General features: G+C 43.5%; 1 protein-coding gene across 6 annotated transcripts in view; it reads left to right on the top strand.

Moving 5' to 3' along the window:
- Positions 1-26,588, top strand: part of PPP6R2 (protein phosphatase 6 regulatory subunit 2) — a 148,156-nt gene that overhangs the window by 59,475 nt on the left and 62,093 nt on the right. For 4 of the 6 annotated variants that reach the window (XM_065551556.1, XM_065551574.1, XM_065551568.1 and 1 more), the window contains 5 exons: positions 1,800-2,045; positions 10,891-11,077; positions 12,119-12,256; positions 19,850-19,915; positions 21,377-21,489. In XM_065551556.1, coding sequence (XP_065407628.1) covers positions 1,819-2,045; positions 10,891-11,077; positions 12,119-12,256; positions 19,850-19,915; positions 21,377-21,489 — 731 coding nt within the window. In that variant the 5' untranslated portion in view covers positions 1,800-1,818. Of the gene's footprint in view, positions 1-1,799; positions 2,046-7,993; positions 8,052-10,890; positions 11,078-12,118; positions 12,257-19,849; positions 19,916-21,376; positions 21,490-26,588 lie in introns of those variants that run through there. The other 2 variants (XM_042860924.2, XM_065551579.1) reach the window with 1 other exon arrangement.

Below are 26,588 nucleotides of genomic sequence, written 5' to 3' on the forward strand. Positions count from 1 at the left end.
AGTTAAAATCACCTACATTTCAGCAAAAGAGAAACCTATAGGTCAGCTTTCTAAGCACATGCCACTTGGGCAAATGAGAATGGGAACTAAATAATTAGTCTTCAAGCAGTTAACAGAAATGTAGTGGTACAGAGACCCATAGTCTCTCAGACGCCTGCATATGTCAGTTCAGCATTCCTAAACGTCCTGGACTGGGAAAAATTAAATTCCAGGATTCTCTTAAACTCCCAGATTTAAAGCACTTTGAGATTCTTAGCTTGGAACCTGAGGGGTTTTGCCTGTTAGAGCGATGAATATTCAGGAGAGCTTGTAAACTTAGAAACTGTCCCCAAATCTGAACATTTCAAGAGATTCTGAAAATTTGATCCTCATGGTGACCTTTAAAGGGCAAAAATCGCATGTGGCCTCACAACCAGGGATATATTGAAATTCCTTCTCTTAAACTGAGGTCTTGATTGGGTCTGATTCCCAGCTTCCTGAAGGTCCAAAACTCAATGTTAGGAGTCTTGGAGCATATTGGTTCCATTTCTAACCTGTTTTGGTAGCAACTTCACATTTTCTAATTCCTGAAAGCTGTCTCTCTGTAGAGATGCCATTTTGACTGTGGTTTGATGTAATCTCTGAACCTTCATTTACTGAGAGGACCTTCTCTGTAGTTTCCATTAAAATATTGTTTTTCCTGTTAGCAATTATGTTGACCAGAAGAGTTAGTAAAATCAGGTGCCGTACCTATCTGGAATACTTACAATTTTTCCCAGATGAGATAATTTTCAGGCCTGCCTCAGAATTTTGTCCTCCAGAATTATGGTTTTAACTTGATCCAGTCTATTTGCCTTCTTTTAATCAGTCATGGACTTTAATTATGGTCGGGATATTCAAATTCTGTTTATGCATAACTAAACCTTGCAGGAAATTAGATTCAAGTTCAGGAGTAGATGAGTGACCTAAGAAAGGGTGCAAAGCATCCATATCCGCTATTTCCAGATGGATAAATTCAAGGGTTTCTCAAGCCTACAAAATATCATAAAAGATCCCATCTCCTTCTGTGAGGGCTCAACATGTGGCCATTTCCTGCACAGAGCAGCATAGTGCTTCATTCAAAAATTTTTGCAGTGTGGTTGTCTGGTCTTCAGTGCATTTCTTTATCATTTTAAAATAGATGTGTTGTCTTTGTCTGATATGACGCTTGCACAAAAGGTTCTTAGTCTTTCCCTTTCCATTTTGTAGCTAGAAAGAGGGTTTTTAAGGAGCCTCTCTCTGTGCTTGGAAGATGAGAAAACAATAAACCAGTTATCATGGAGCAGAAGGTGCTTATTTCAGAGTAGGAAAAAATACTGATAGATAAGTAAATTTCACCTATTTAACTTTTTTGGTTCTGTTCCTTATAACTAATGTCGTGAAAAATTAACCCTATATTTACAATGGAAGCTCTTAATCCTGTAAGATAGAGAGCACTTTAAGAACAGCAAAACATTTAAGCACTTTCTTAACTTGAGCACTCACATTGACTTCAGTGGGACTATTTTGCATAAAATTAAGCACATGCTTAAATACTTTACTTTATTGGGGTCAGAGTGCTTAGTACCTTGCAGGACTGAACCTTAAGGCACAGAGATGTAGCATGAAGGTGCTGATTAATTTTTTTAGTCACATAAATGTGTATTTCATTTTGCTTAAATAATTTAACTCATTTTTATTTCCTTTTCAGAGACAGGATAAGGAACCCTGAAAAGACCCTTACTGTATCTTCATTTGACTTGTGGAGGCTGAGTATTAACACTTACTCTCTTGCATTGCAGCTGGGTTTTTTCCATCATCATGTTCTGGAAGTTTGATTTGAACACAACATCACATGTGGACAAGCTGCTGGATAAGGAAGATGTGACACTGCACGAGCTGATGGATGAAGATGACATCCTACAGGAGTGCAAGGCACAGAACCGCAAACTGCTGGACTTCATCTGCCAGCAGCACTGCATGGAGGAGCTGGTTAGCCTCATCACACATGAGCCCCCCGTGGACATGGACGAGAAGGTCCGCTTCAAGTACGTACACAGATTCTTTCTTTTATGGGAAGAAAAATGAACTGAAGAATTGGCTGCAGAAATTCTTCTCTGGTGCAAGGCTGATGAAACCTCCTGCCTTGGAAAAAGGCCTTGAGGTGCAGGTTGTGAAATAAATATTTGGCTATTTTGTGATTCACAGTGAATATTACCTCACAATATTCTATTTCTTGCTCTGTTTTTCATATTACTCCATTGAGTTTATATGCAGTGTTTTATCTAAAAATTCATCTCTTCTGTTTCTTTTAATTGGAAACTCTGGCAGTAGAGAGATCAGTTGTGTTTCAGAATCTCTCCCAGGCCATCATTCTGCGGTCAGAATCCCAGAAATGACAGTAATGATGCTCATTGAGGTATAGGTTCATTGAGGGCCATTGACTTAAAATTGATACAGTCCATAAAATATAGGGACCTCTCCCAGGAATAAAGTTTTGGAATTTGTGGAGTCTGCATACATAAAAATGGCAGAATTAGAAGGTGCACTAAAATAGTGAATACACTTTTGGATTAGGGTGTGTGGAAAGAGCTTGTTCCTTTCTGTAGTGTTTGCTTATTGTGTTGAATTGTATTTACACATGCATGCTTCACTTATTACTCTTTTCTAATGTGATCAAACTCCTTTGTTTTGGAGTTGGGGAATTCGCTGTTTTTTTTCTTTGTTAAATTTATGTCCGAAATCTTGATGTACATGTGCAATTGTATGTGACTGTGCTCTTGGGGATTGATCAGGGGTTAGTTATTACCATTGTCACTAGAAATCTATATCTCACTATCTTAAATACGCATTAAATTAACACTGTCTACAGTGACAGTATTCGTAACTTAATGTGTATGTAAGATAGTGAAATGTTTTTGTGTGTGAATATATTCAGGCATGTGAATGTCATGAAACAATGTGAAAAGTTACTGTATTCTTGTGGCTACTATGGTAATATTTCTGTTATAAAATCTGAGACGTTAGAAGGAACCAGGAATGGTTATTTTTAGATTGTCATTATTTTACGAATGAAGATTTGTATCAAATAACTTGTAGTACCAGAGTTTATACAGGCAACATTATTATGGCTTTCTCCATTTTCTTTTACATTCCAGAATAATATGCATTGGTGAGGCTAATCTTCAGAGTCCTTAATGGAGCCCTCCATCCATTTCCCCCCTTTCTGGCTAAGGAGGACTGGGCAGGATTTGCTTTAGGAGTCCATTAGTGCTACTGCTTAATGAGATAGAGTGATGTTGAGCAATGTGAGGCAAACTAGGGTCTAAGCATGTTCTGGGGGTATGAGTGATCAGTGCCAAGAAAATAAATCCATGAGTTTCATGTCAGGGCAGAGCACTGTAATTTCTCCATTTAACCAGACCTAATTCTTTAAGTTCTTTTTCTTTTCATTTTTTCGTGGTTGTCATCAGCATCACTGCTCAGCATCGTCACCAGACAGTTAGACCTCTAATCTTTTTGCTGAGAGGCAGAAGAGAAAACCTCTTCTTAGACCTGCACCTTGTTTGCAAAGGGATCTGTAGAATTTTAAGGTTTATTTAAACTGTGCCATTATATGTGCATGACGTTTGAGACAAAACAATGGCGGGTTACTATTCCAAGGAGTTTATAGTCTAAACTAGATGTAACAGCCTGGGATGACTCTAAACTAAGGGTGAAGAGAGTGAGAGTTACAAATAAGAAAGATCATGAGATATGCTCATTATTGTCTTCTCATCTTAAACTGTGTGCATGAAGTCTTACGAGTTTTAGACTTTGTGCATTTGCCTTTGTGTAGTGTGGTTTTCCTTCCAACCTCCGAACCATTCCCATACTTTCTGAAAGCTCATATTTCAACATGGGTGAAGTGTGTATATCATACAGTCTTTGTGTTAGTGCAAAGTTATCAGCTAATCTGAGAGCTATTTAGTAAACTTCCTCTCTCCTTTCTCTCTGGATGATTTATTCTTGAAGCTAAATTTAGTATAATGGTTCGTCTACACACAAAAGTTGTATGACTTTAACTGTGCCGGTATAATTAAAGTGCTGCAACCCCCCGATTGCGGATACAGTTATACCAGTATTAAGATGCTTTATACTTGCATAGTGATTTCCTTATCATTGTGTTCACATTAGGGGTTGGTCCAGTATAAAACTATTTTGGTAAAAAATCATCCTCTCCCCAACTGAAATAGCTTTACTGATACAAGAACTGCCAGAAGACCCGGCCTAAGGGAGTAGCAGCATACCTGTCTAAAGTCATCTGAGAAGCAAATGCTGCTTGGAGTTTTCACAGAGCCTCATCTAGGTGGAAGTGGAACTGCTCAGCAGTTTGTGGGGTTTTTTTTGGTTTGTTTTTGTTTTTTTGAGTGCTTGCAGATGTGTATTCCACTTAACACGCCCAGCACATCAGATCTGGAGAACTTTGCCTATCAGTACCCATAGGGTTGGCGCTTACCTCCTCTCTCCCAATAGCTCCTTCTCTGGCTATTTAAGGACAGTGCCACCCCGATCCTTCTTAGTTCATTCTCACAGTTCGTAGCTAGAGTTGGAGTGTTCTGTGTGGTAATGCACCTCAAAGTACTCTAACTCAGTCTTTCTGGGATGTTGTATGTAGTTAATAGTATAGTTTAGTAGTACCCTTAGCTTTAGTGAGTAGTAGTTAGTTAAGATAGATAGTTATCTGGTGTCTTGCTGTCACAAGGTGCAGCTGTCACTACCCAGTGAACCTCTCTGCTTAGCCAGTTCAGATGGTTTCACAGTCACAAACGCACACGAGGCCGTTTAGCTTTCACCAAGGTGTGCATTTATTTCCTTCTTACATAACAATACCGTGCAACACTGGCTATAGCCAAGACAGGCTTCCCTGCAGCCCTTACTTCTCAGCCCAGGCTCACCCTCTGAGTTTTCTTCTGAGTGCCTCTTGCGCTCCCTCTTACTTCCTGTTTTCTCCTTCTATTCTCCCCAGTTATCTTGTTAGCCCTGTGATTGTCACCCCGGTGCTCACAATTCCCCATCAGAAAGCATGTAATTGCCCTCAGCTGGTCCTGCAGCCTTCTCCAGGATGCAGCCCTGTAAGTGACCAGGGTGCTGCTGATAGCACCCTGTTACAGATGCCCACATTGTCCATTGCGTGGGGTGGTTATCCCCACTAGTGACCCCTACATGCGATGTTAGTTGTGCCTGGGAGAAGAGCACATTAAAGAAAGGTGCTCCATCTGCAGATCATTGAAGAAAAGAACCCAGCTGACGAGGGACTTGTGTTTGAAGCAGGCCATGAGGCCCACTGATACTGGCGACCTCCACAGATTGTTAGCTCCCCTTGAGGATGTCCGAGTGGGCACTGGCTGTTGTTTAGCCAGATTCAGATTCCTGTCCTAGGAGGAAGAGAGACTGTTCTCCTTTCTCTGGTCCTCCTAGACAAAGATCTCATAAAATGGACTGGGGCTGTTCCAGAGCTAGGAGGTATTCCTCCTTCCCATATAAGAGGAGTGTAGACCAGTATCATGGTTCATCCAGTATGTGAGATAGAGCAGGGCCATCTACCTGCTCTCTGGTGTCAAGGTAAGAGCAAGTGGACTTGATATCATTGACACTGGTACTGTCTGTGGGGCATCTGTTGAGTCCAGTACCAGTGATGTCGGTGTTGGACCCAGGGTTTCCACACCACCATTGGACTTACTTTTCCTGTCTGTTCCTGATTCTCCTCTAATTCGAGAATGTTTGGCTGTGGTTGCTGCTGCTTTGGTGTCCTCAGTGCTGTCTAAACTGATTGCACACCTGCTGTTATTGTTGGTGCCATCTTCTGGGCCTCTCCCTGTTCACAGTGCTGAATTGAGGTTGCTGCTTTTTCCGTACTGAGGGGATTGTCAGTGCAGGCATGATCTTCGGTGCCGATGATGACTCCAGTGCACATTTCATGTGTGGGAACGTGCCGGTTTCGACTTTGGTGCTGACGTCTACTCCAGTGTCGCGTGTGAGGCCTTTATCAGTGTTTCAGGCACCGACTCCTTTATCTTTGTCAGAATTGATGTGTCCTTTGTGCTGGACTTTGGATGAAGTTAGACATTTGCTGGCCGCTCCTGGGACAACTCCTCTGTTGCCTGTGGACTACTTGGAAGGATCCTCAGGGTTGGACTCAGAGATGTTCCTTTTCTTCCATGCCACCTTGTTATCCCTTTCGAAAGTTGTTGACCTCCTGGGGATCACTGTTGGTACAGAGATCGGCACTGCTCCCGGAGCAGAGATAAGGTCCTTGGCCCAGTTCCTGCTGGCCACCAGAGCCATACTCCTGCCCACAGTGGCTCCTTGGACTCACTAAGATTTTCTGTGGTTGGCTTGGTCTTGATCCTCGATGCAGCCCAGAGCAAGGTCACCTATTCCTCCAGTAGCCTTTTCTCTTCAACATCCATCACTGCAACCACAGTTTAGCGGTTGCTCCTGCGGAACTGGTTCAGCCTGAACTGTTACGGGCACCACAGGAGGTTTGATTGGCTCTACTTCTTTCCTCTCATTCATCAGAAGATGACTCTGCAATGCCAGACTCTTCCTTCCCTGTACCTTAGGATTTTAAATCATACCAGGACCTTCTGAGATGCATGGCTTCAGCCTTGGGTATTCAGGCTAAGTTTGTTCAGGAGAACACAAGTTGCTGGATATTCTGCAATCCTCAGATCGAGGGAGGATAAATGAAGTGATCTTGGAACTGGCAAAAACTTTTTGGAACACCCCAGCGCCCTTACCACCCACAGCAAAGCATACCAATAAGAGATACTATGTGCCTCTGCATGGTTTCAAGTGCTTCCACTTGTATCTGGCATCTAACTCTCTTGTCGTAATGGTGGCTAATGAGAGGTTGATACAGGGGAGATATAAGTTGACACCAAGGACAAGGATTCTAAAAGATTGAACTTGTTGGGGAGGAAAATTTATTCTACCTTATTCTTACAAATGCACATTACCAATAAGCAAGCACTCTTATTAAAGTATGACTTTGTAAATTGGAAATCAATGGCAAAATTTACAGGTAAGTTGCCAGAATCCTCCAGGAAAGAGTTTTAAGGCTTTCATTGCAGAAGGTCGTCTAGTTGTGAGGATATCGCTGCAGTCAGTTTTGGACATGGTTGACACTTCCTCTAGAATTACAGCCTCCGCTGTAACAAGGAGAAGGTCTTCATGGTTGCAGAACTCTGGTATAGTTCCTGAGGTTCAACAGATGATTGAGAACCTTACCCTTTGATGTCCAATTTCAGTTTTCAGGGATAACTGACAAAACATTACATTCCTTTAAGTCCTTTCAAGCTAAGCTGTGTTCATTGGGGGGTTTTACACTGGTAATAGAGGCATCACTTCTTGGGGCGACAACACCAATATCGCCTTCAGCGGTTCCTTAGGTTATATTATCCCGCTAAACACAAGGGGCACAAGTCTCATAGGAGAAGGTTTTCTGGTGCCAATTTTATTCAGTCAGCCTATCCTTCATCAGCTTCAGGCAAGCAGCCAATCTGACTCTCCAGTGTTGGCATTCCAATCGTTGAGTTTCAAGCCATTTCCCCTCCGTCTGGGGTTAGACTATCCCACTTCCACAAGGCTTGGGAGTTGATAACTATGGACAAGTGGGTCCAAAGCACCATGAGACTGGGTTATGTTATTCAATTCCTGTCCATTCCCCATCCCTTTTCAGCGACCCCCCTCTCAAGACCCTGCTTCTTCACCAGGTGTAAGCTCTCCAGACTTCAGGGGCCATAGAAGAAGTTCCTCTTCAGAACTGGGGAAAGGGATTCTACTCTCAGTACTTCTTCATTCCCAAAATCCCAGGGAGGGATGAGACCTAGCCTCAATCTCCACAGTCTTAACAAGTACATCAAATATATGAGATTTCGCATGGTTACCCTAGCGACTATTTTTCCCTCTTTGAATCACAACAGTTGATTTGCTGCTCTCAATCTTCAGGATGCTTCCTTCCATGAGGTGATTTTCCTAAGCCACAGGAGGTTTGAGATTTCTAGAGGCAGGTGAGCATTATCCGTACACTGTGCTTCCTTTTGGGCTGTCCTCTGCTCTGTGGGTATTTACCAAATGCATGACTGTAGTAGCAGAATATCTCCGAATAAGAGGGATTCGTGTCCTTCCATCCCTGGACAATTGGTTAGTGAGAGTCCAGTTCACACTGTCTCTTTGATTATCTTAGCCTGATTTTGAACAAAGGAAAGTTGATGTTAATATCAACTCAAAACATTGAGTTAATTGGTGCCCTACTAGACTCTGAGTTTGAGAGCATTTCTGCTGAACGATTGATTTCAAGCAATTTGTCTCCTGTGTCTAGCACTCCAATCTCAACCTTCAGCTATGGTTCATGTATTCCTGAAGTTACTAGGCCATATGGCCGCAAGCACTTGCAAGTCCAGCATGTGAGAGTGCTCCATCATTCTCTTCAAGTGTGGTTGAAATTAGTCTATCGCCCGAGGCAATCACAATGATGACATATGAAATAGCTCAGACCACGTCTCTGTAGAGGTTACAGGCACATTCAGTGAGGGCCCAAGTGACATCAGTAGCATTCTTCAGTGATGCTATTGACCTAGAAGCAGTAGTAAACTTTGAAGGCAGTTCTGCAGTCGTTCTTTAAGTAACCTCCGAGCCCCACCTCCTACTGTTACAGCTTGTGAGTCACCTGAGCGAAGTACATGTCTGCAGCCACTTGAAGAAGACTGTTGTCTACCTGTACAGTAACTGTTGTTCTTCGAGATGTGGGTGCAGACGTGTATTCCACGACCCGTCCTCCAGCGCCACTGCATTGGAGTCCCAACTCTTGACATTCGCTGTGAAGGAACTGTGGGGGTAGGAGCCTGTGCTGCCCTTAAATATCAAGGGGAGGCGTTATTGGGCAAGAGGGCACAAGCACAGCCCTATGGATACTGCTGGGCAAAATTCTCTGGCTTTGATGCTCTAGGCGCATGCACACCTGAGCGGAATACTTGTCTGCACCCGCATCTCAAAGAACAATAGTTACTGTACAGGTCGGTAACTATCTTTTGTCTTCTAAATTGGAGACACGCAGGCCACTGACTTGGAAGGGCTGACATTTTCCTTTCGTTCTCGCGGTGTCACCGCTGATTTATTGGGGTCTGTCTTAGTGCCTGGAGAATCATAGCCTGTAAATATAATTGGGGCAGTAACTATTGTGACCTTTATCAGTTATGCCCGTTGGGGCTTAAATTGAATAATTAACCCTTCTCAGAAGCTGTCAACATTCCACAAAGGGCCCAGTGGAATTTTTATAAGACATTAAATCACACATAGAAGAACAATCTTGCAGCCCTTATCCTGGCTTGTAAAGGATGTTGAGCTGCGTTTTTGGTTAAATATTTTCTGTGGGAGCTGTAATGTGAGTTTAATATCTATTAGAGTTATCTTGAAATAGAAATCTACAGATAAATTTGCAATAGTGCGTGCACACAGTCAGCACTAGCAGTGACTGTCACTCCCTTATCTGCCGACAGTACATTTGACACACAAACTAACACAATTTTTGAGGAGTAAATGCTTAGAAGATAGTCAATAGGTGTTGCTGTGGAGCTAACCAATTGTTTTGTTTACATTTTTTCATAGTTTTTTTTTTTTAACGAAACAGTTTGAATAGAAAATGTTGTATCTATTTTAAGAACATGAGAACGTCCATATTGGGTTAGATCAAAGGTCCATCTAGCCTAGTATCCTGTCTTCCAACCGTGGCCAATGCCAGGTACCCCAAAGGGAATTAACAGAACAGGCAATCATCAAGCGATCCATCCCCTGTCGCTCATTCCCAGCTTCTGGTTTCATTGGATTTCCCCCTCTCCCCTTTCTTCTTCCACTGGAACGCAAATCGTTGTGTTGGTTTTTAAGAGAACCATACACCTTCCCAGTATACTGAGCATTCTTTTTTTTTTTTTTAGATTTTTCATTAGATAACATATTTGGATTGATTTGGTCAAAACTTTGTAATAGGCTGGGTGCTGAAAAAGCAAGTAAGTTGGCAAAAGTTGGTCAGTATCTAATGATACAAAAGAGTGATAGGCCTTGTTTAACTAATAGACGGTGAGGATTTTATTATCCTGTTCTTGTATTTTACTTATAGAATTGCAGGTGCTTCCTTTGGATGATGTGTGTAGCATTTTGTAGTTGAGGAATGAATATACTCACTTACAAAGTGAGAGGGTTATGTTTCTTTTCCAAAACTTCTTGGTTTGTTTCCCAGTGTATTCTCAGGGAAAAAAAACCTCAATTTTGGGGCTGGGGTGCCAACTCTGCTAGTAGTGGAAAGAGGGTCCAGATAGAAAACCCACAGGTTCTATTTCTTCTCCCTCTCTTGTGACCACAGAGTTCCATTGGGAAGTGGCATGGGATGGGATGGTAGCTCTGCAGGGATCTCAGCATTCAGAGCTGTTTTCACTGTAACTGGCCTATTCATCTCCTCAAGAGCACTCCCACCTCTCCATTGTCAGGCCATCTCTCTCCCCTTTTTTGGGGAAGGAGATTCATTCTCATGCTGCCCTAAATGCAGCTACAGATATTTGTCAGGGATGGGTGTTGCTGCCCCCCTTCCTCCAGCTCTCAGTGTGCCTGGTGCACTCTTGGGATCTCCTAAGTGAGCCTCTGAGAGTCGCTTGTAGGTGGGCAGATTGAGTTGGGCATTGCTTGAGGATACCCGTCCAAAGCTGGAGTTCTGAAGTGAGTTCTTGTATCATAAATGGATGGAGGAATTTGTGTTGTGGCTTTATTTCATAGGAATTATTATTTTGGCTGTCTTCTAAGAATTTATAGAAGGCTCTAATCTCACCTTCAGTTGCTGCTTTGGTTCTGTCTCTCTAGATATCCGAATACAGCCTGTGAACTCCTGACCTCTGATGTGCCACAGATCAACGACAAGCTAGGAGGAGATGAAACTTTATTGAACATTCTGTATGACTTCTTGCATCACGAGCCGCCTTTGAACCCTTTGCTTGCCAGTTTCTTCAGCAAGACTATTGGGAATCTCATTGCAAGAAAAACTGAACAGGTAGTGATTGAGTCTGTTTTGATACAAACACACTGATTACTAGTGGTTGTATGAGCACTGAACTGGCAATTTCTTCCCTCCTCCCCAGAGGAGGAAAATGCTGAGCTTTGTAGATCTGGTGTGGATTGCTGGAATTGGGAATGGAGTATGCATTTTGTAAGGCATCTTGTCAACCCTACCATTTTGATGTGTGTGAATTGTTTATGCACCTAGCAACTAGTACAGGGGTCGGCAACCTTTTAGAAGTGGTGTGCTGAGTCTTCATTTATTCACTCGAATTTAAGGTTTCGCGTGCCAGTAATACATTTTAACGTTTTTAGAAGGTCTCTTTCTATAAGCCTATAATATAGAATTAAACTATTGTTGTATGTAAAGTAAATAAGGTTTTAAAAATGTTTAAGAAGCTGCATTTAAAATTAAATTAAAATGCAGAGCTCCCCGGACCGATGGCCAGGACCCAGGCAGTGTGAGTGCCACAGGTTGCCTACCCTTGAATTAGTAGATAGCTTTCACTTTTGCTTCAGAGGGGCAGTTGTGTCTGGGGTATTGCACGTTGCCCATACTTTGATGTTTTAACATATAAACTTATCATACAAGTATTGTGCATACAGCTAAGAGGCTTGGAATATTTGCCATACAGTATTATGGGGATGAGTTATAATAATAATAATTAATAATAATGGAGTTAACTCCATTCCAAATTTTACTTCCTTTTAACATGGAGATATTTTATACAAAGGAGCCTCAGTGGGATTAAAAATTCTTCAGCTTCACCCGTGTCCTCAATCTCCATATATCTCAGTGGAATAGGATTTCTTTGGGATATGACAAAGGACTGTTAATGGAGCTCTGTTTGGCATTTCCTTGCTTTCAGAAGTTCCTTTGCTTCCCTATTCTCTCTCAAGAAGAATTCTTTATCCTCCTAGCTGTTTCTCATTGTTTGGTTGATAGAAACACAAATTTGGGGAGTAATGAGAGCTCTGCGACGTCACCTCCATGTATTGTACAGAAAAGTCATGTTGCATTTTTTTTCTTTTAAAGGTGATTGGATTTTTGCGAGATAAAGACCAATTTATTAGCCTGGTACTAAAGCATATTGATACATCTGCAATGATGGACCTACTGCTTCGTCTGATCAGCTGCGTGGAACCAGCACCTCTACGGCAGGAAGTATTAAACGTGAGGCTTGCTTAACGTTTCTCTGTGCTTGGTGTGGGGGGGGGAAGAAAGCATTTCTGAGGAGATATTACTCAGTTTCAAGTAATACGAGAGTAAATTCACTCCTCTTCTAAAAACATATTTTTCTTGCTTGTGCTAAGAGCCACAGATCTGGTGCAATAGGTACGTCAACCCACTTGTAGTTTGGGGGCAGAATTAGGCCTGTCAGTCACTGGTAACAGGAATGCCCCACCTCCTGAAGATCCATTGTTTGTTCCTGAGCCTCCAGTGAGCAGCAGGCTCAACAAGACCTCTTTGCTGCTGAGCTTTTCTGAGGGGAATTTCCAAACTTTATTTCATAGAATCATAGAATATCAGGGTTGTAAGAGACCTCAGGAGGTCATCTAGTCCAACCCCCTGCTCAAAGCAGGACCTAATCCCCAACTAAATCATCCCAGCCAGGGCTTTGTCAAGCCTGACCTTAAAAACCTCTAAGGAAGGAGATTCCACCACCTCCCTCGGTAACCCATTCCAGTGCTTCACCACCCTCCTAGTGAAAAAGTTTTTCCTAATATCCAACCTAAACCTCCCCAACTGCAAATTGAGACCATTACTCCATGTTCTGTCATCTGCTACCACTGAGAACAGTCTAGATGCATCCTCTTTGGAACCCCCTTTCAGGTAGTTGAAAGCAGCTATCAAATCCCCCCTCATTCTTCTCTTCTGCAGACTAAACAATCCCAGTTCCCTCAGCCTCTACTCATAAGTCATGTGCTCCAGCCCCCTAATCATTTTTGTTGCCCTCCGCTGGACTCTTTCCAATTTTTCCACATCCTTCTTGTAGTGTGGGGCCCAAAACTGAACACAGTACTCCAGATGAGGCCTCACCAATGTCGAATAGAGGGGAATGATCACGTCCCTCGATCTGCTGGAAATGCCCCTACTTATACAGCCCAAAATGCCGTTAGCCTTCTTGGCAACAAGGGCACACTGTTGACTCATATCCAGCTTCTCATCCACTGTAACCCCTAGGTCCTTTTCTGCAGAACTGCTTCCTAGCCATTCGGTCCCTAGTCTGTAACAGTGCATGGGATTCTTCCGTCCTAAGTGCAGGACTCTGCACTTGTCCTTGTTGAACCTCATCAGGTTTCTTTTGGCCCAATCCTCTAATTTGTCTAGGTCTCTCTATATCCTATCTCTACCCTCCAGCATATCTACCACTCCTCCCAGTTTAGTGTCATCTGCAAACTTGCTGAGAGTGCAGTCCACGCCATCCTCCAGATCATTAATGAAGATATTGAACAAAACCGGCCCCAGGACCGACCCCTGGGGCACTCCGCTTGAAACCGGCTGCCAGCTAGACATGGAGCCGTTGATCACTACCCGCTGAGCCCGACGATCTAGCCAGCTTTCTATCCACCTTATAGTCCATTCATCCATCCCATACTTCTTTAACGTGGTGGCAAGAATACTGTGGGAGACCGTATCAAAAGCTTTGCTAAAGTCAAGGAATAACACATCCACTGCTTTCCACAGAGTCAGTTATCGACTCATAGAAGGCAATTAGGTTAGTCAGGCATGACTTGCCCTTGGTGAATCCATGCTGACTGTTCCTGATCACTTTCCTCTCCTCTAAGTGCTTCAGAATTGATTCCTTGAGGACCTGCTCCATGATTTTTCCAGGGAATGAGGTGAGGCTGACTGGCTTGTAGTTCCCCGGATCCTCCTCCTTCCCTTTTTTAAAGATGGGCACTACGTTAGCCTTTTTCCAGTCATCCGGGACCTCCCCTGATCACCATGAGTTTTCAAAGATAATGGCCAATGGCCCTGCAATCACATCCGCCAACTCCTTTAGCACCCTCAGATGCAGCACATCCGGCCCCATGGACTTGTGCTCGTCCAGTTTTTCTAAATAGTCCCGAACCACTTTTTTCTCCACAGAGGGCTGGTCACCTTCTCCCCATGCTGTGCTGCCCAGTGCAGCAGTCTGGGAGCTGACCTTGTTCGTGAAGACAGAGGCAAAAAAATCATTGAGTACATTAGCTTTTCCCACATCCTCTGTTACTAGGTTGCCTCCCTCATTCAGTAAGGGGCCCACACTTTCCTTGACTTTCTTCTTGTAGCTAACATACCCGAAGAAACCCTTCTTGTTACACTTAACATCTCTTGCTAGCTGCAACTCCAAGTGTGATTTGGCCTTTGTGATTTCACTCCGGCATGCCTGAGCAATATTTTTATACTCCTCCCTGGTCATTTGTCCAATCTTCCACTTCTTGTAAGCTGCTTTTTTGCGTTTAAGGTCAGCAAGGATTTCACTGTTAAGCCAAGCTGGTCGCCTGCCATATTTACTGTTCTTTCTACACATTGGGATGTTTTTTTCCTGCAACCTCAATAAGGATTTTTTAAAATACAGCCAGCTCCTCTCCTGGACTCCTTTCCCCCTCATGTTGTTCTCCCAGGGGATCCTGCCCATCAGTTCCCTGAGGGAGTCAAAGTCTGCTTTTCTGAAGTCCAGGGTCCATATTCTGCTGCTCTCCTTTCTTCCTTGTGTCAGGATCCTGAACTACCATCTCATGGTCACTGCCTCCCAGGTTCCCATCCACTTTTGCTTCTCCTACTAATTCTTCCCTGTTTGTGAGCAGCAGGTCTAGAAGAGCTCTGCCCCTAGTTGGTTCCTCCAGCACTTGCACCAGGAAATTGTCCCCTACACTTTCCAAAAACTTCCTGGATTGTCTGTGCACCGCTGTATTGCTCTCCCAGCAGATATCAGGATGATTAAAGTCTCCCATGAGAACCAGGGCGTGCAATCTGGTAACTTCTGCTAGTTGCCGGAAGAAAGCCTCGTCCACCTCCTCCCCCTGATCTGGTGGTCTATAGCAGACTCCCACCACGACATCACCCTTGTTGCTCACACTTCTAAACTTAATCCAGAGACTCTCAGGTTTTTCTGCAGTTTCATCCCAAAGCTCTGAGCAGTCATACTCCTCTCTTACATACAATGCAACTCCCCCACCTTTTCTGCCCTGCCTGTCCTTCCTGAACAGTTTATATCCATCCATGACAGTACTCCAGTCATGTGAGTTATCCCACCAAGTCTCTGTTATTCCAATGACATCATAGTTCCTTGACTGTGCCAGGACTTCCAGTTCTCCCTGCTTGTTTCCCAGGCTTCTTGTATTTGTGTATAGGCACTTAAGATAACTCGCTGATCGTCCTGCTTTCTCAGTCTGAGACGGAAGTCCTCCCCTCTTGCACTCTCCTGCTCGTGCTTCCTCCCGGTATCCCATTTCCCCACTTACCTCAGGGCTTTGGTCTCCTTCCCCTGGTGAACCTAGTTTAAAGCCCTCCTCACTAGGTTAGCCAGCCTGCTTGGGAAGATATTCTTCCCTCTCTTCGTTAGGTGGAGCCTGTCTCTGCCTAGCACTCCTCCTCCTTGGAACACCATCCCGTGGTCGAAGAATCCAAAGCCTTCTCTTCGACACCACCTGCGTAGCCATTTGTTGACTTCCACAATTCGACGGTCTCTGCCCAGGCCTTCAGACTAACTGTCTCAATAACAGGCTCCTTGGGGATCCCTACTCATATTCCTTCTTGAGACCTCCATGGAAAAAACAGACCTATCTGGCCCGTGTGGATCCTATGCACAGAGAGGGCCAGAGCTTCTGGGAAGCCCATCAGTAAACCCCAAGCCAATACATTTCTAGAGAGACCTATAAAGGGCCCATGTGGAAGAGGGGAAATGACTAAGCCCAGCCTCTTCAAGGACAGGGAGATTGATAAACACAGGAACTATTTCTGGAACAATCTCTGAGCCCAGTTTTGCTCCCCCCTCAGAAACAGGCTCATGGGGACAAGCTTTTAAAGGGGAAATAAATGAATACTAAAATCAACGCTTGGTCCACCTGCTCACCTTCATGAAGTGCAGCATGGCAGCTCAGCACAGCAAATATCAGACCATGAACGTGTGCTAATTCCTCTAGGCATGAATATTCCCCAACCCCCCCCAAAAAGGGAGGAGTTATTTCTTTTTAGGGAGGAAGGCTAACAGCCCAAATCAGAGAGAGGGAATCAAATAGTCAAAAACCAGCCAAACAAAAAAAACATTAGAGGATAGATTCTCTCAGGTAAAAGTGTACTGAGTATTGTGAAACTAGGTTTAGGAGCTGCCCTAGATAAGCTATAACTTTATATCCTCCTTCATGCACCCTGGGAGAGTGTAATAGAGGGAAAGGGATTTCCTGCCACACCAGAAAGATTGGTAAAGTATCAGGCTGTTATCCCAAGCTGCAACTTTGGGTCGCCATGTGCCATACAATGCATATGTGGTAGAGAGAGTGGAGGTATGTGTAGGACAAGCGAACAAACAGGAAATGGATGCTGGCATCTTTTGTGGAATAGAGAGGGAGGAACTATGTGTTTAAGATACAAGATCAGATACGTTGGGAGCAGCTAAATTGGGATGGACCTTGAAGGACCAGAAGTTGGATTTTGACACAGTGGAGAAAAGGAAGCCAGTGGAGGGATGTAAAGAAGGGGTTATAACTTGATTAAAATGACAGGTTAGTCTTAGTAGCAGCATTTTGGTTGGGCTTGTTTGTGTGACGTGGGTGTCAGGTAGGCCAGAGAGAAGAGGTCAAGACATGAAATAAGGACTTGAATGGTAGTTTTAGTTGTATGGGCAAAGAGAATAGACTGTTTCTTGGAAATGTTATGGCAACAGAAATAGCACAGTTTAGATACGGACAGGATGTATGGGTCTAAAGAGAGAGAGTGAAGTCAAAGCTGCCCATGTTATGAGTTTGAGTGGGAGGATAGTCGTAATATCAATAGCAAGAAAGGGAGTTCATTTTTTTGCCATGTTGAGTTTAAGATGATTGCCGGACTTACACAAGGAGATATTGAAGAGACTGGCCTAAGATTAGGGATTTGGATAGGGAGTGACAGGTCAGGGGTACAGAGATAAATTTGAGTCATCAGCATGAAGACAGTAGTTGAAGCCACGTCAGCATATAAGATCCCATGGAAAGTGGGTGTAGATGGAGGAGGAGGGAGTCTGAGGGACCCCCACTGATAAAGGGAAATGGGTGGAGGAGGGAGACTCCAAATGAGACACAAGAAATGAACAGAGCGGTAGGAGGATAATTAGGAGCAGATGGGATTGTACAAACTAAGGGAGGACAGGATTTTGAACAGTTAGGGAATGGTCAGTGGTGTTCAGAGCAGCTAAGAGATTAAAAAGGATGGAATAGAGGTCCTGAGATTTGGTTAGGAAGAAATCACTGGAAGCTTCAGTAAGAACAGTTTCAGAGGAGTGGAGAGGGCAGAAGCCAAGTTGAAGATGAAGGGGAGGAGAGGAGCTTTGGTATAATGGTTATAGGTGGCATGGTTAGGAGGTGAAGAGAATAAGAGGAGATAGGGCAATAGTTGAGAGGGTAGGAGGAGGTAAAGCGTTGGACCAATGTCCCACCCAAAGGAGGACCACTTTTTATGAAAGTAGGAAGACCAAGTTTACCCTAGCAGCACTGTTGTGGCAACTGACAATTTTAACAGTTTTCTGTAATGTAAACCGAGCTTCAGGACTATCTTTAATCACTTGATAGTAGGGTGATGGGGACCATATAACTAGATTTATGGATCTTGTCCTTTCCCCCCAGCCAATGCAGAATTGTTATGGCAGTATATTTTAGAGTACTGTGTCCACTTTCCTTAGGAGAATATTCCCTGATCGAATAGACTTCGCAGATAGGAAATGTTTCCTTTGTAATCAGCCTGCTCACCTCTTACTTCCTTTCTGGTTGTTTATGGTAGCTGAGACCCTTCTGGGAGAGAAGGGGCTTTGTAAAAGTCTGTCCTAATAAAGGTCCAGCTAGTGTTAATGGTGGGGAATGATGCCCTCCTGGAGAGGGGAGCAGGTTGCTGGGACCTAGTGTCCCTAGAACAGTTCCCTCACCTGGGCTGAAGAGGAAAGAGAAGAAAGCACATGTTAAAACCCAGATTAGTAAATCCAGTTTGAATATAAACATAGGTCAGATTCAGACAGGGAACCACATTCTTGACTGACTTGCTCAGTGTTTTCTGAAGATGTTACTCCCTTGTCTGCTTATATCTTGATCTTAATTCCAGTGGTCTGGAAGTTGAAATTGGACAAATTCAGACTGGAAATAATTACCATCACTGTTAAAAAATTGCATCTTAACCACTGGAATAGCTTACCAAGGGTCGTGGTGGATTCTCCATTACTGGCCACTTTTAAATCAAGAGTGGATGTTTTTCTAAAAGATCTGCTCTAGTTCAAACAGGAATTAATTCATGGAAGTTCTCTGGCCAGTTATGCAGGAGGGCAGGCTAGATGCTCACAGTGGTCCCTTTTGGCCTTACAACCTGTTCATCTATGGGCACAATATGCTAGGTGGTATTGGCACAGGTATCCTTCGTGGTTGAGGTCAGATCACAAAAACTACTAGGCCCATTGCTTGAGACTTTAGACTTAATTAAGGTGTTTGACTTGGTACTGCATGAAATTTTGATTCAAAACCCCCGTAGATGGTATAAAATTAAAATAGGACACATTAAATGGATTAAAAACTGGATAATTGATAGGTCTCAAAATGTAATTGTAAACTACCAGTCATCATCGAAAAGGTATGTTTCTAATGGGGTGCTAGAGGGATTGGTTCTGGTGTCCGCAATTCAAGAATGTTGATAAATTGGAGCGGGTTCAGAGAAGAGCCGTGAGAATGACTGAAGGACTCAGAAACATGCCTTATAGTAATAGATTCAAAGCTCTGAATCTATCTAGCTTAACTTAGAGAAGGTTATGCGGTGACTTGATTACCTACATGGGGAACAAATATTTAATAGTGAGCTCTTCAGTCTAGCATATAAAGGTCTAACACTATCCAATGGCTGGAAGTTGAAGTTAGACAAATTCAGATTGGAGTGTAAATAAGATGTACATTTTTAGCAGTGAAAGTAATTACCCATTGGAACAGTTCACCAATGGTCGTGGTGGATTCTCCAACACTGACAGTTTTAAAATCGAGATTGGATATTTTTTATGTAAAATATCTGCTCTGTGAATTATTGTGGGGAAGTTTATGGTCTGTGTATACAGGAGGTTAGTTTAGATTAGATTATCACAAAGGTTCCTTTTGGTTTTGGAATCTATTAATCTATTATATATATAAAACTAGAGATTTAAAACAAGACACATGGTAAGAAAAAAATATGCATTGGCCAGGAAATGGATCTGATGACCTATTAGGTTATTCATCTCTCTTTTCTGAGATTCCATAATATTTATTTGTGTTAAGAAACATAGTGAATCCATCTCAGTTGGCTTCAACTCCCATTACATTTACTGACTTGGTCTGGCAGTTGTTGCAGGGACAATACGTAGCAAAGATTTGATGTTTATTTGGTCAGTGCAAATTAACATACAACAATTTCTAGCCCTGAGGAAGTAGAGTATAGTGCTTATGTCTTGTAGACTGTGAAATAGAGGGAGACTAATTTTCCTAACTGTATGTATCCGATGCTAAGCAGTGCTTGCCGTAAGTAGTAACTGACCGAGTTATGTGATCTCAAACCAGGGACTCTTTCCTTTCTCCTCAGTGGCTTAATGAAGCAAAAGTAATTCAGAGACTTGTGGAGCTGATCCATTCGAGCCAGGATGAGGATGTGAGTGTGACATCATTTATTTTTTGTCTGATTTTGTAAACTGAATAAGAGGTCTAGAAGCACGGGCACTTGAGAGTACTCTTTCTCTAACTCTTGGAAGAATGCCCATCTTGCTAATGGGAAGAGAATAGTAATGGAGAGTATGTGTGGCAGTGCTGTCCTTCGTTTGAGTACTGAGCCTGACATCAACTAAAGGGGTTTTCTCTAGTCATTTGAGTACCAGTTTCCTGATTATTCTAAGCCAAACTCTGTATGATATGAATTTAGATGAAATCCTTACGATCGATGATGATTCAATGAGGTTTATTGAAAACATGCTACTTGGAGTATGCTATTGAAAGACTTTGACAACTGGCTAGTAGTGGTCTTTAGCTAATTTTTTAAGCCAAAAACAATGTTTTTGTTTTAATATCCTACTAAAATCTATAAGATGCACTTATTTGAGCCTGTGCAAGAAATGTGCCAAGTATTAGATTATACAGATAAAAAAGGACAGCTCAAATTATTTTTTTTCCAGCCATTTTCACCTAACATATAATCTTGGTTTTGGAGTTTAGCCCATTACATGAGTCCATCACATCTGGGTATCCTGATTGCAGTCACTGGTGCTGAAAGGTTAAGACCAGAAAACATTAGGGTAATTTTCCATTTCTGTTTTAGCTAGGTGTATTTGATCTGGTTGTTCACCACCAACACATCACCACAATTGTCAGCAGCAAAATGAATTCAGTGGTTGTATAATGATTTTCTTGTTATGCTGTTTGTGCTTTTACTGGAAGGGTCAAATTCTGATGTCATCACATTTGAAGTTACCCCTTTGTGAAAGTACATGGGAAACAGATAGTTTGTGAACTTAGGTATCTTCAGCAATCTTATTGAATAGGTGAAGGTTACAGTACCAAGATGGCCATGGAGAGTGTCTAAACAAATGGCTTGGATACCTATTATGGTATCCAAGATACCAGATACCTATTATGACAGACAATCAAAAAAAACACAGCAACTAAAGGTTTGTAACACAAACCAGTGGCATTTAAGGAATTTTGTCAAAGAACTCTTTTGTGTGTTTCATATTTTTAAGGAAGTAAGAAATATTACTGAGTAGAGATAAGCAAAGATGAAACCTCTGCAGTAACAGTCTTGCCCTAAAAAGGAAAGAAGAAAAACCTCATTTTTAAATTTTAGTTTATTTTAACTCATGATTTAAAGAATCTAAAATCTTTCTGTTAATTATGTTGCTGATATGAATGATGCTATGAAGATATAAGCTTGGATTGAAAGCTAGTTAATTAAGGCAGAATATATCTGATCTTCCATGTTATCTTGGAATACTGCTGGCTTTCATGGATTTCTGGCTGCTGTTCTCTCTTCTGTCCCAACTGCATTACATTTCCTCTGAAGATCACGATGAACCCAGCTGTGTAGTTAGTACTTAAATGTGACCTTTGACATTGTTTACAGAGGCAATCAAATGCTTCCCAGACCTTGTGTGATATCATAAGACTGAGCAGAGACCAGGGCAACCAGCTACAGGAGATATCGGAGCCTGACCCGCTTCTCACAGCACTGGAATCGTAAGTACATGTCAGAAGAGTATTACTAAACTAAAATGACTTGCTGGCACTGTTATTTCCTGACATGGCATGAACTGTGCAGTAAATAATCTCAGACCTTTGCCACACTCCTCACAATGGTTCTAACTAATGATATTTATTGTTGCTACATTATGATAACACCCAAAGGCCCCAGTCAAGCCTTACTGTACTTTTGCATTGTACAAAGACACAGGAAAACTTGGTCTCTGCCCTGAAAAGCCTACGCTGATAAAAAAGACACCACCGTTGAGAGTGACAAACAGAAGGGAACTGAGAAGAAGGTCATGGTAATAATGTTCTCACCATAGTATCTGACAACTTCATAGACATGAATTTATTTACACAACTCCCCTATGAGATTGAGGGGTGGTATCCCCAGTTTACAGCTGGGGATCTGAGGCTCAGACAGTTTAAAGCCAAAACTCTCCATTAATTTTGTGTGTCAAACTTGAGACGTCTAGGGCTTGATTCTCAAGTGTACGTAGCATGTCTCTAGCATGCTGTATGTTCCAAGCACAGCTGCAATCAACACTTCTAGAGATCTGGCCCAAGGTGTCTCATGAGGCACCCTGAAAGTGAGAAAAACACAGTTAGTGGCCACCTGTGAACATTTTAGTTTGTGACTTGTCCAGTGTTGCATAGAAACTCTGTGGTAGGGGTTGGGATAGAATTCAGTTCTCCAGGGTGGCATTCAGTTGCCTTATCTATGAGACCATCCTGTCTCTTCTTGCAATCCTCTGCATCATTCTCTACACACCTTCCAATTTCTGTGACAAATGAGGTAGGGGTCCTCAGGGCCGGCTCCAGGCACCAGCCCACCAAGCTTGTGCTTAGGGCGGCACCTGGAGGGGGGTGGTGTGGTGCAGCGCTCCAGCTCCGGCCACCGGGGAGAGTGGGGCCGCGACTGGGCTTGCTGCCCTCCCCGCGGTGCCGCGACTGGGCTCGCCGCCGGGGAGAGCGGAGCCCCGGCCGGGGCTCACCGCCCTCTCCCCCGGCGCCCTCCCCTGCCGCACTGGCAAAAAAACCAGAGCCGACCCTGGGGGTCCTACAGACAATAGCCTCCTTCACTACACAACCATTCCCAGAGCACAGTCCATGCTGTGCACTGAACTAGGAAGGGGCCCCATAGAAAAATATAAGCCCAGAGGGGCCAAATTGAGGTTGCACAGGCAACCTGAATTCTGGCATTTCCTCTGGATGCTTGATTTTGCAACCTTAATACTGTTCTTTTAACATAAGTGATTTGTGTGTAATTTCCTAATTAATTGTATCAAACATTCTAAAAATATTCACTTCAGTTTTGAGACTAAGCATGAGATTTTTTTTTTAGGCCAAAAGGAATTATTTTGTCAAGAAGGGGGTGGGGGAATCAAAAATAGGGTTGCACTGAATGGAGCCATCTTTAAGTAGTGAAATGAAAAACAGGAGAGCTTAGGGCTTGAAAATTCTACTCATTCACTTGTCTCGTCAAGTGTAGGTAGCTTTCTTGGTGTGTGGAAGGATGCAGGTAATTTTGCAGAATCTAAGCTTTCAGTTTATACAGGAAAAAAAATAATTGAGAGCCTCTGTGCATTCCCACAAGGGATATGGCGCTCCAGTTGCTTAGCTGCAGAACTGCCTTGGTAAGCCAGGTCTTTTAGGAGGCACATGATAGATCTTGCATGAGGTTGATGTTAGCACCCTAGTCCATATAAGGGAATCCATAACTTTAACTGCTTCAGTTCCTTTGCTGCTGCTGCAGGGAGCAAACTGAACTTTCCCTCATGCCCTCAGACTAGATCTTCTCTTAGCCTAGCTTAATGCTTTCTTGTCAATAGTTAGTTTAGAGCATTATACGACAGCTCCATTTATATAGCTTCCCTCATCCTGAGGGTCTTCAGTTCCTTGCCAGGACTGTGTTGGACTCTGAGTCTTGTATGAGCTTCAAGAGATGTGCCCTCTTGCCTGATGATTGTACCAGAAATGGACACCTATTTCTGGTGTTCTCTATGTCTGGGCGAGACCCACTTGGTAACCCAGTGCATGGTTTGCTGTGTATTCACTGCCTGTGCTGGAAGGGATTGATGCCTGAGGTTCCAGGCTCTAAATGCCTTCAGCCTGATATTCAGAGAGGCCCATCAAGGGCACCAAGACCAGCCTTCATGCCAAGGTACATTTTTCTGCTCTGGCTTCATCTCTGTGCTTTATCACAGGCTTGAGATCTGAATCTTTTTTGCCCACTACTGGGAGCAAATCCTTTACCTACCACCATCTGACTCCACTGGTGCCAGTTTAATCTTAATAGGTGGTGTCAGTACCTATTTAGGCCTCAGTAGCCTTTAGTGATGATATAGGAAGCACCGACCTTGGTGTCCGCTCCTTACTCGCACTTTTGCTCTTGGAACTGACTCTGGACTTGTCTTCCGATGCTGATGCCTCTGTTTTGGAACCAAAAGTCCACATGGATGCTCCTCCAGGTAAAAGGAAGGAGAAGAGGAAGCACATCTTCCCACAAGAGGGGCTCAAGCAGAAGAAAAAAGGAAGTGCCATCTCTCTCCTCCTTTGTGCTTTCTGACCTACGAGTTATTTGAAGAGGCTCAAATGGCACTGCTGTCCCCTCTTCCCTATGCGGAATGTCTCTGGACTGACTAATTTAGACTCCTTGTTATTTTGGATCCAAAACTTTTATTCTCTCTTTGCCCAAGGGGCATCCACTATTGAAGCTACTAGCCACCTGTCTGCATGCTTTTCTGTTGCTTCGCTTGGTACCTGGATAGACTTTCTCTGGTCTCAAACCAGAACCACCTCAGAATAGCTTCATCCCCTTCAGAAATTAAGCTGGAGGGTCCCCGACTTCGAGATTCCAGTCTTCTTCCCTCATCTCAGATCCAGGCATCATGCAAGGCCCTCTTCAGCTCCTTATGTGGCCCTTATACAGGACTCCATGAAAGCCCTGCTGGAGACTGTGAGAACAATTGCAGCACTAACCTCCCTCCTGATCCTGATACCTCTTCTGGCACCATTGCCTCCCTCAGCACCGATCCCCCTCATCAATGCCTATTCCTCACTCAGCACCAACATAAACTTCCTTGCCAGCACCAATGCCTGCACCAGACCCCTCTCATCTGCAGAAAGGGTCTGCCTATTTTTGAGGAATGGAATGAGACTCCCTCAGAAAGACCATACAAATCCCCTTTGGAGGAACATTTAGATGGCACCTCAGCAGAATATTATATTAGTGCTTCATCTGTTTTTTCTCCTGACTAACAGAGATAGTTTCACGCAAAGTCCACTTATCTTTATATAGAAGCTGTCAATCTCTGGAATTGATGCATCTGTCACCAGGACACTCGCTCAGCAGTGCACCTTCTGGGGGTGCAGAGCATTCTCTCAGACTGCCTCAGTAGGCATTTCTCTAGAGACCATGAGTGGGAACTGCATGACTCGGTACTGCAGAGCATCTTTCAATAATGGAGATTCTTGTTTGGGGATCTCTTTGTATCTCAAGAGAACAGCCTACTGTTCCTGAGTGGCCAGAGGAGATGCATTTCTAGTACAGTGTTCGGAACCCCCGATGTACTCATTCCCATCCTTTCCCTTTTGCCCTGAGTCCTGAGAGAGTGCAAACAAGACCAAGTGTCGGTGATCCTAGTGGCTATTCAGGTTCACCAGCTTTCTCTAGATGTCCTCACACTTTGACCCAGGACAAGGGCAAGATCCTCTGTCCCAATCCAACATCTCTCCAGTTAGCAGCTTTGTATTTGGATGGACACTGAGCTTAGAAAGGGTTTGCTCAGTGGCCATCCCATTCATCATTAGCAATAGCAGAAAAGACTCCAGGAGAAAATGAAATGGAAAACATTCTGTACCTGGTGCCAGCATCGCTGGATATCCCCCGAAAGTTCCCAAATCCCTTCTTATTCTGACTATCTCCCATCTCTAAATATTTCAGAGCTGTCCCTCAGCACCATGCAAGTACACTTGGTAGCTATTAGTGTTTTTCAGTCTCCAGTGGACAATCATTCAGTCTTTGCCCATCTGACTACAGTAAGATTTCAGAAGGGGCTTGTCACAATCTTTCTTCAGTGCTCAAATATGGGACCTCACTTCAGTCCTTTCAGCATGAACAAATCTCCCATTCAAGCCTTTAGCTTCATGTATCTTCACTCATCTGTGAAGAAGGTTGCCTTTCTGGCTGCAGTGATTGCAAGCAGAAAAGCAGGTGAGCTGGGGCTCTTATGGCGGACCTTCCCTATATGGTCTTCCATGAGGATAAAATTTCGTTGAGGTTACATCCAAAATCGATTCCTAAAGTAATCTTGGAATTCCATCTGAGCCAGGTCGTCCATCTACCTATCTTCTATTCAAAACCCTACGCCTCCAGAGAATACAGGAAGCTCCACTCTTTGGATGTCCTTCGAGCATTGACATTCTGCCCGCAGAGGACAAAACCCTTCAGGAAATCTCCCAAACTATTTGTATCTTTCACCAACCTATGAGAAGGGGAATCTCAGACTGCATCCTGGTTTGTTATGAGTTAACGGTGACCGCTCCCACAAGGTGTTAGAGCCCACTTGATCAGAATCCATGCTGCATCAGTAGCTTCCTTCTGTGATGTCCCCCTTTCTGGAGATCTGTGGCGCAGCCACATATGGCTCTGTGCATAACCTTTGTGAGACAGTACACCATGATACAAGATTCTACAACAGATACATCCTTTGGGAGAATGGTCATCTATTCGGTGGTACAGCAAGGCCCCTTGCACCCTCCTCCTCCTCCTCCTCCGTGAATACTGCTTGTGAGTCATCGCAAGTGGAATACACACAGGGACCATCACTTGAAGAAGCAAAAGAGATAACTGGAGTTCTTCCAGATGTGTACATAGTTGTAGTCCACTATCCACCTTCCTCCTCTGCTCTGGATCCTTATTGTAAAGTTATTTGGGATAGAGAAGGAACTGGAGAGGTGATTGGTCCTCAGTGGTCCTTTATACCCTGGGTTTGGAGCATGAGGAGAAGGGTGCAGGCCTGGACAACGGACACACTGCTAGTGAAAAAACTTCCTGTTTCAGGTGCACGGTGCACATGTGCACTGCGAAT

This window comes from Chrysemys picta, chromosome 1, assembly GCF_011386835.1.
Source record: "Chrysemys picta bellii isolate R12L10 chromosome 1, ASM1138683v2, whole genome shotgun sequence".
Lineage (NCBI taxonomy): Eukaryota > Metazoa > Chordata > Testudines > Emydidae > Chrysemys > Chrysemys picta.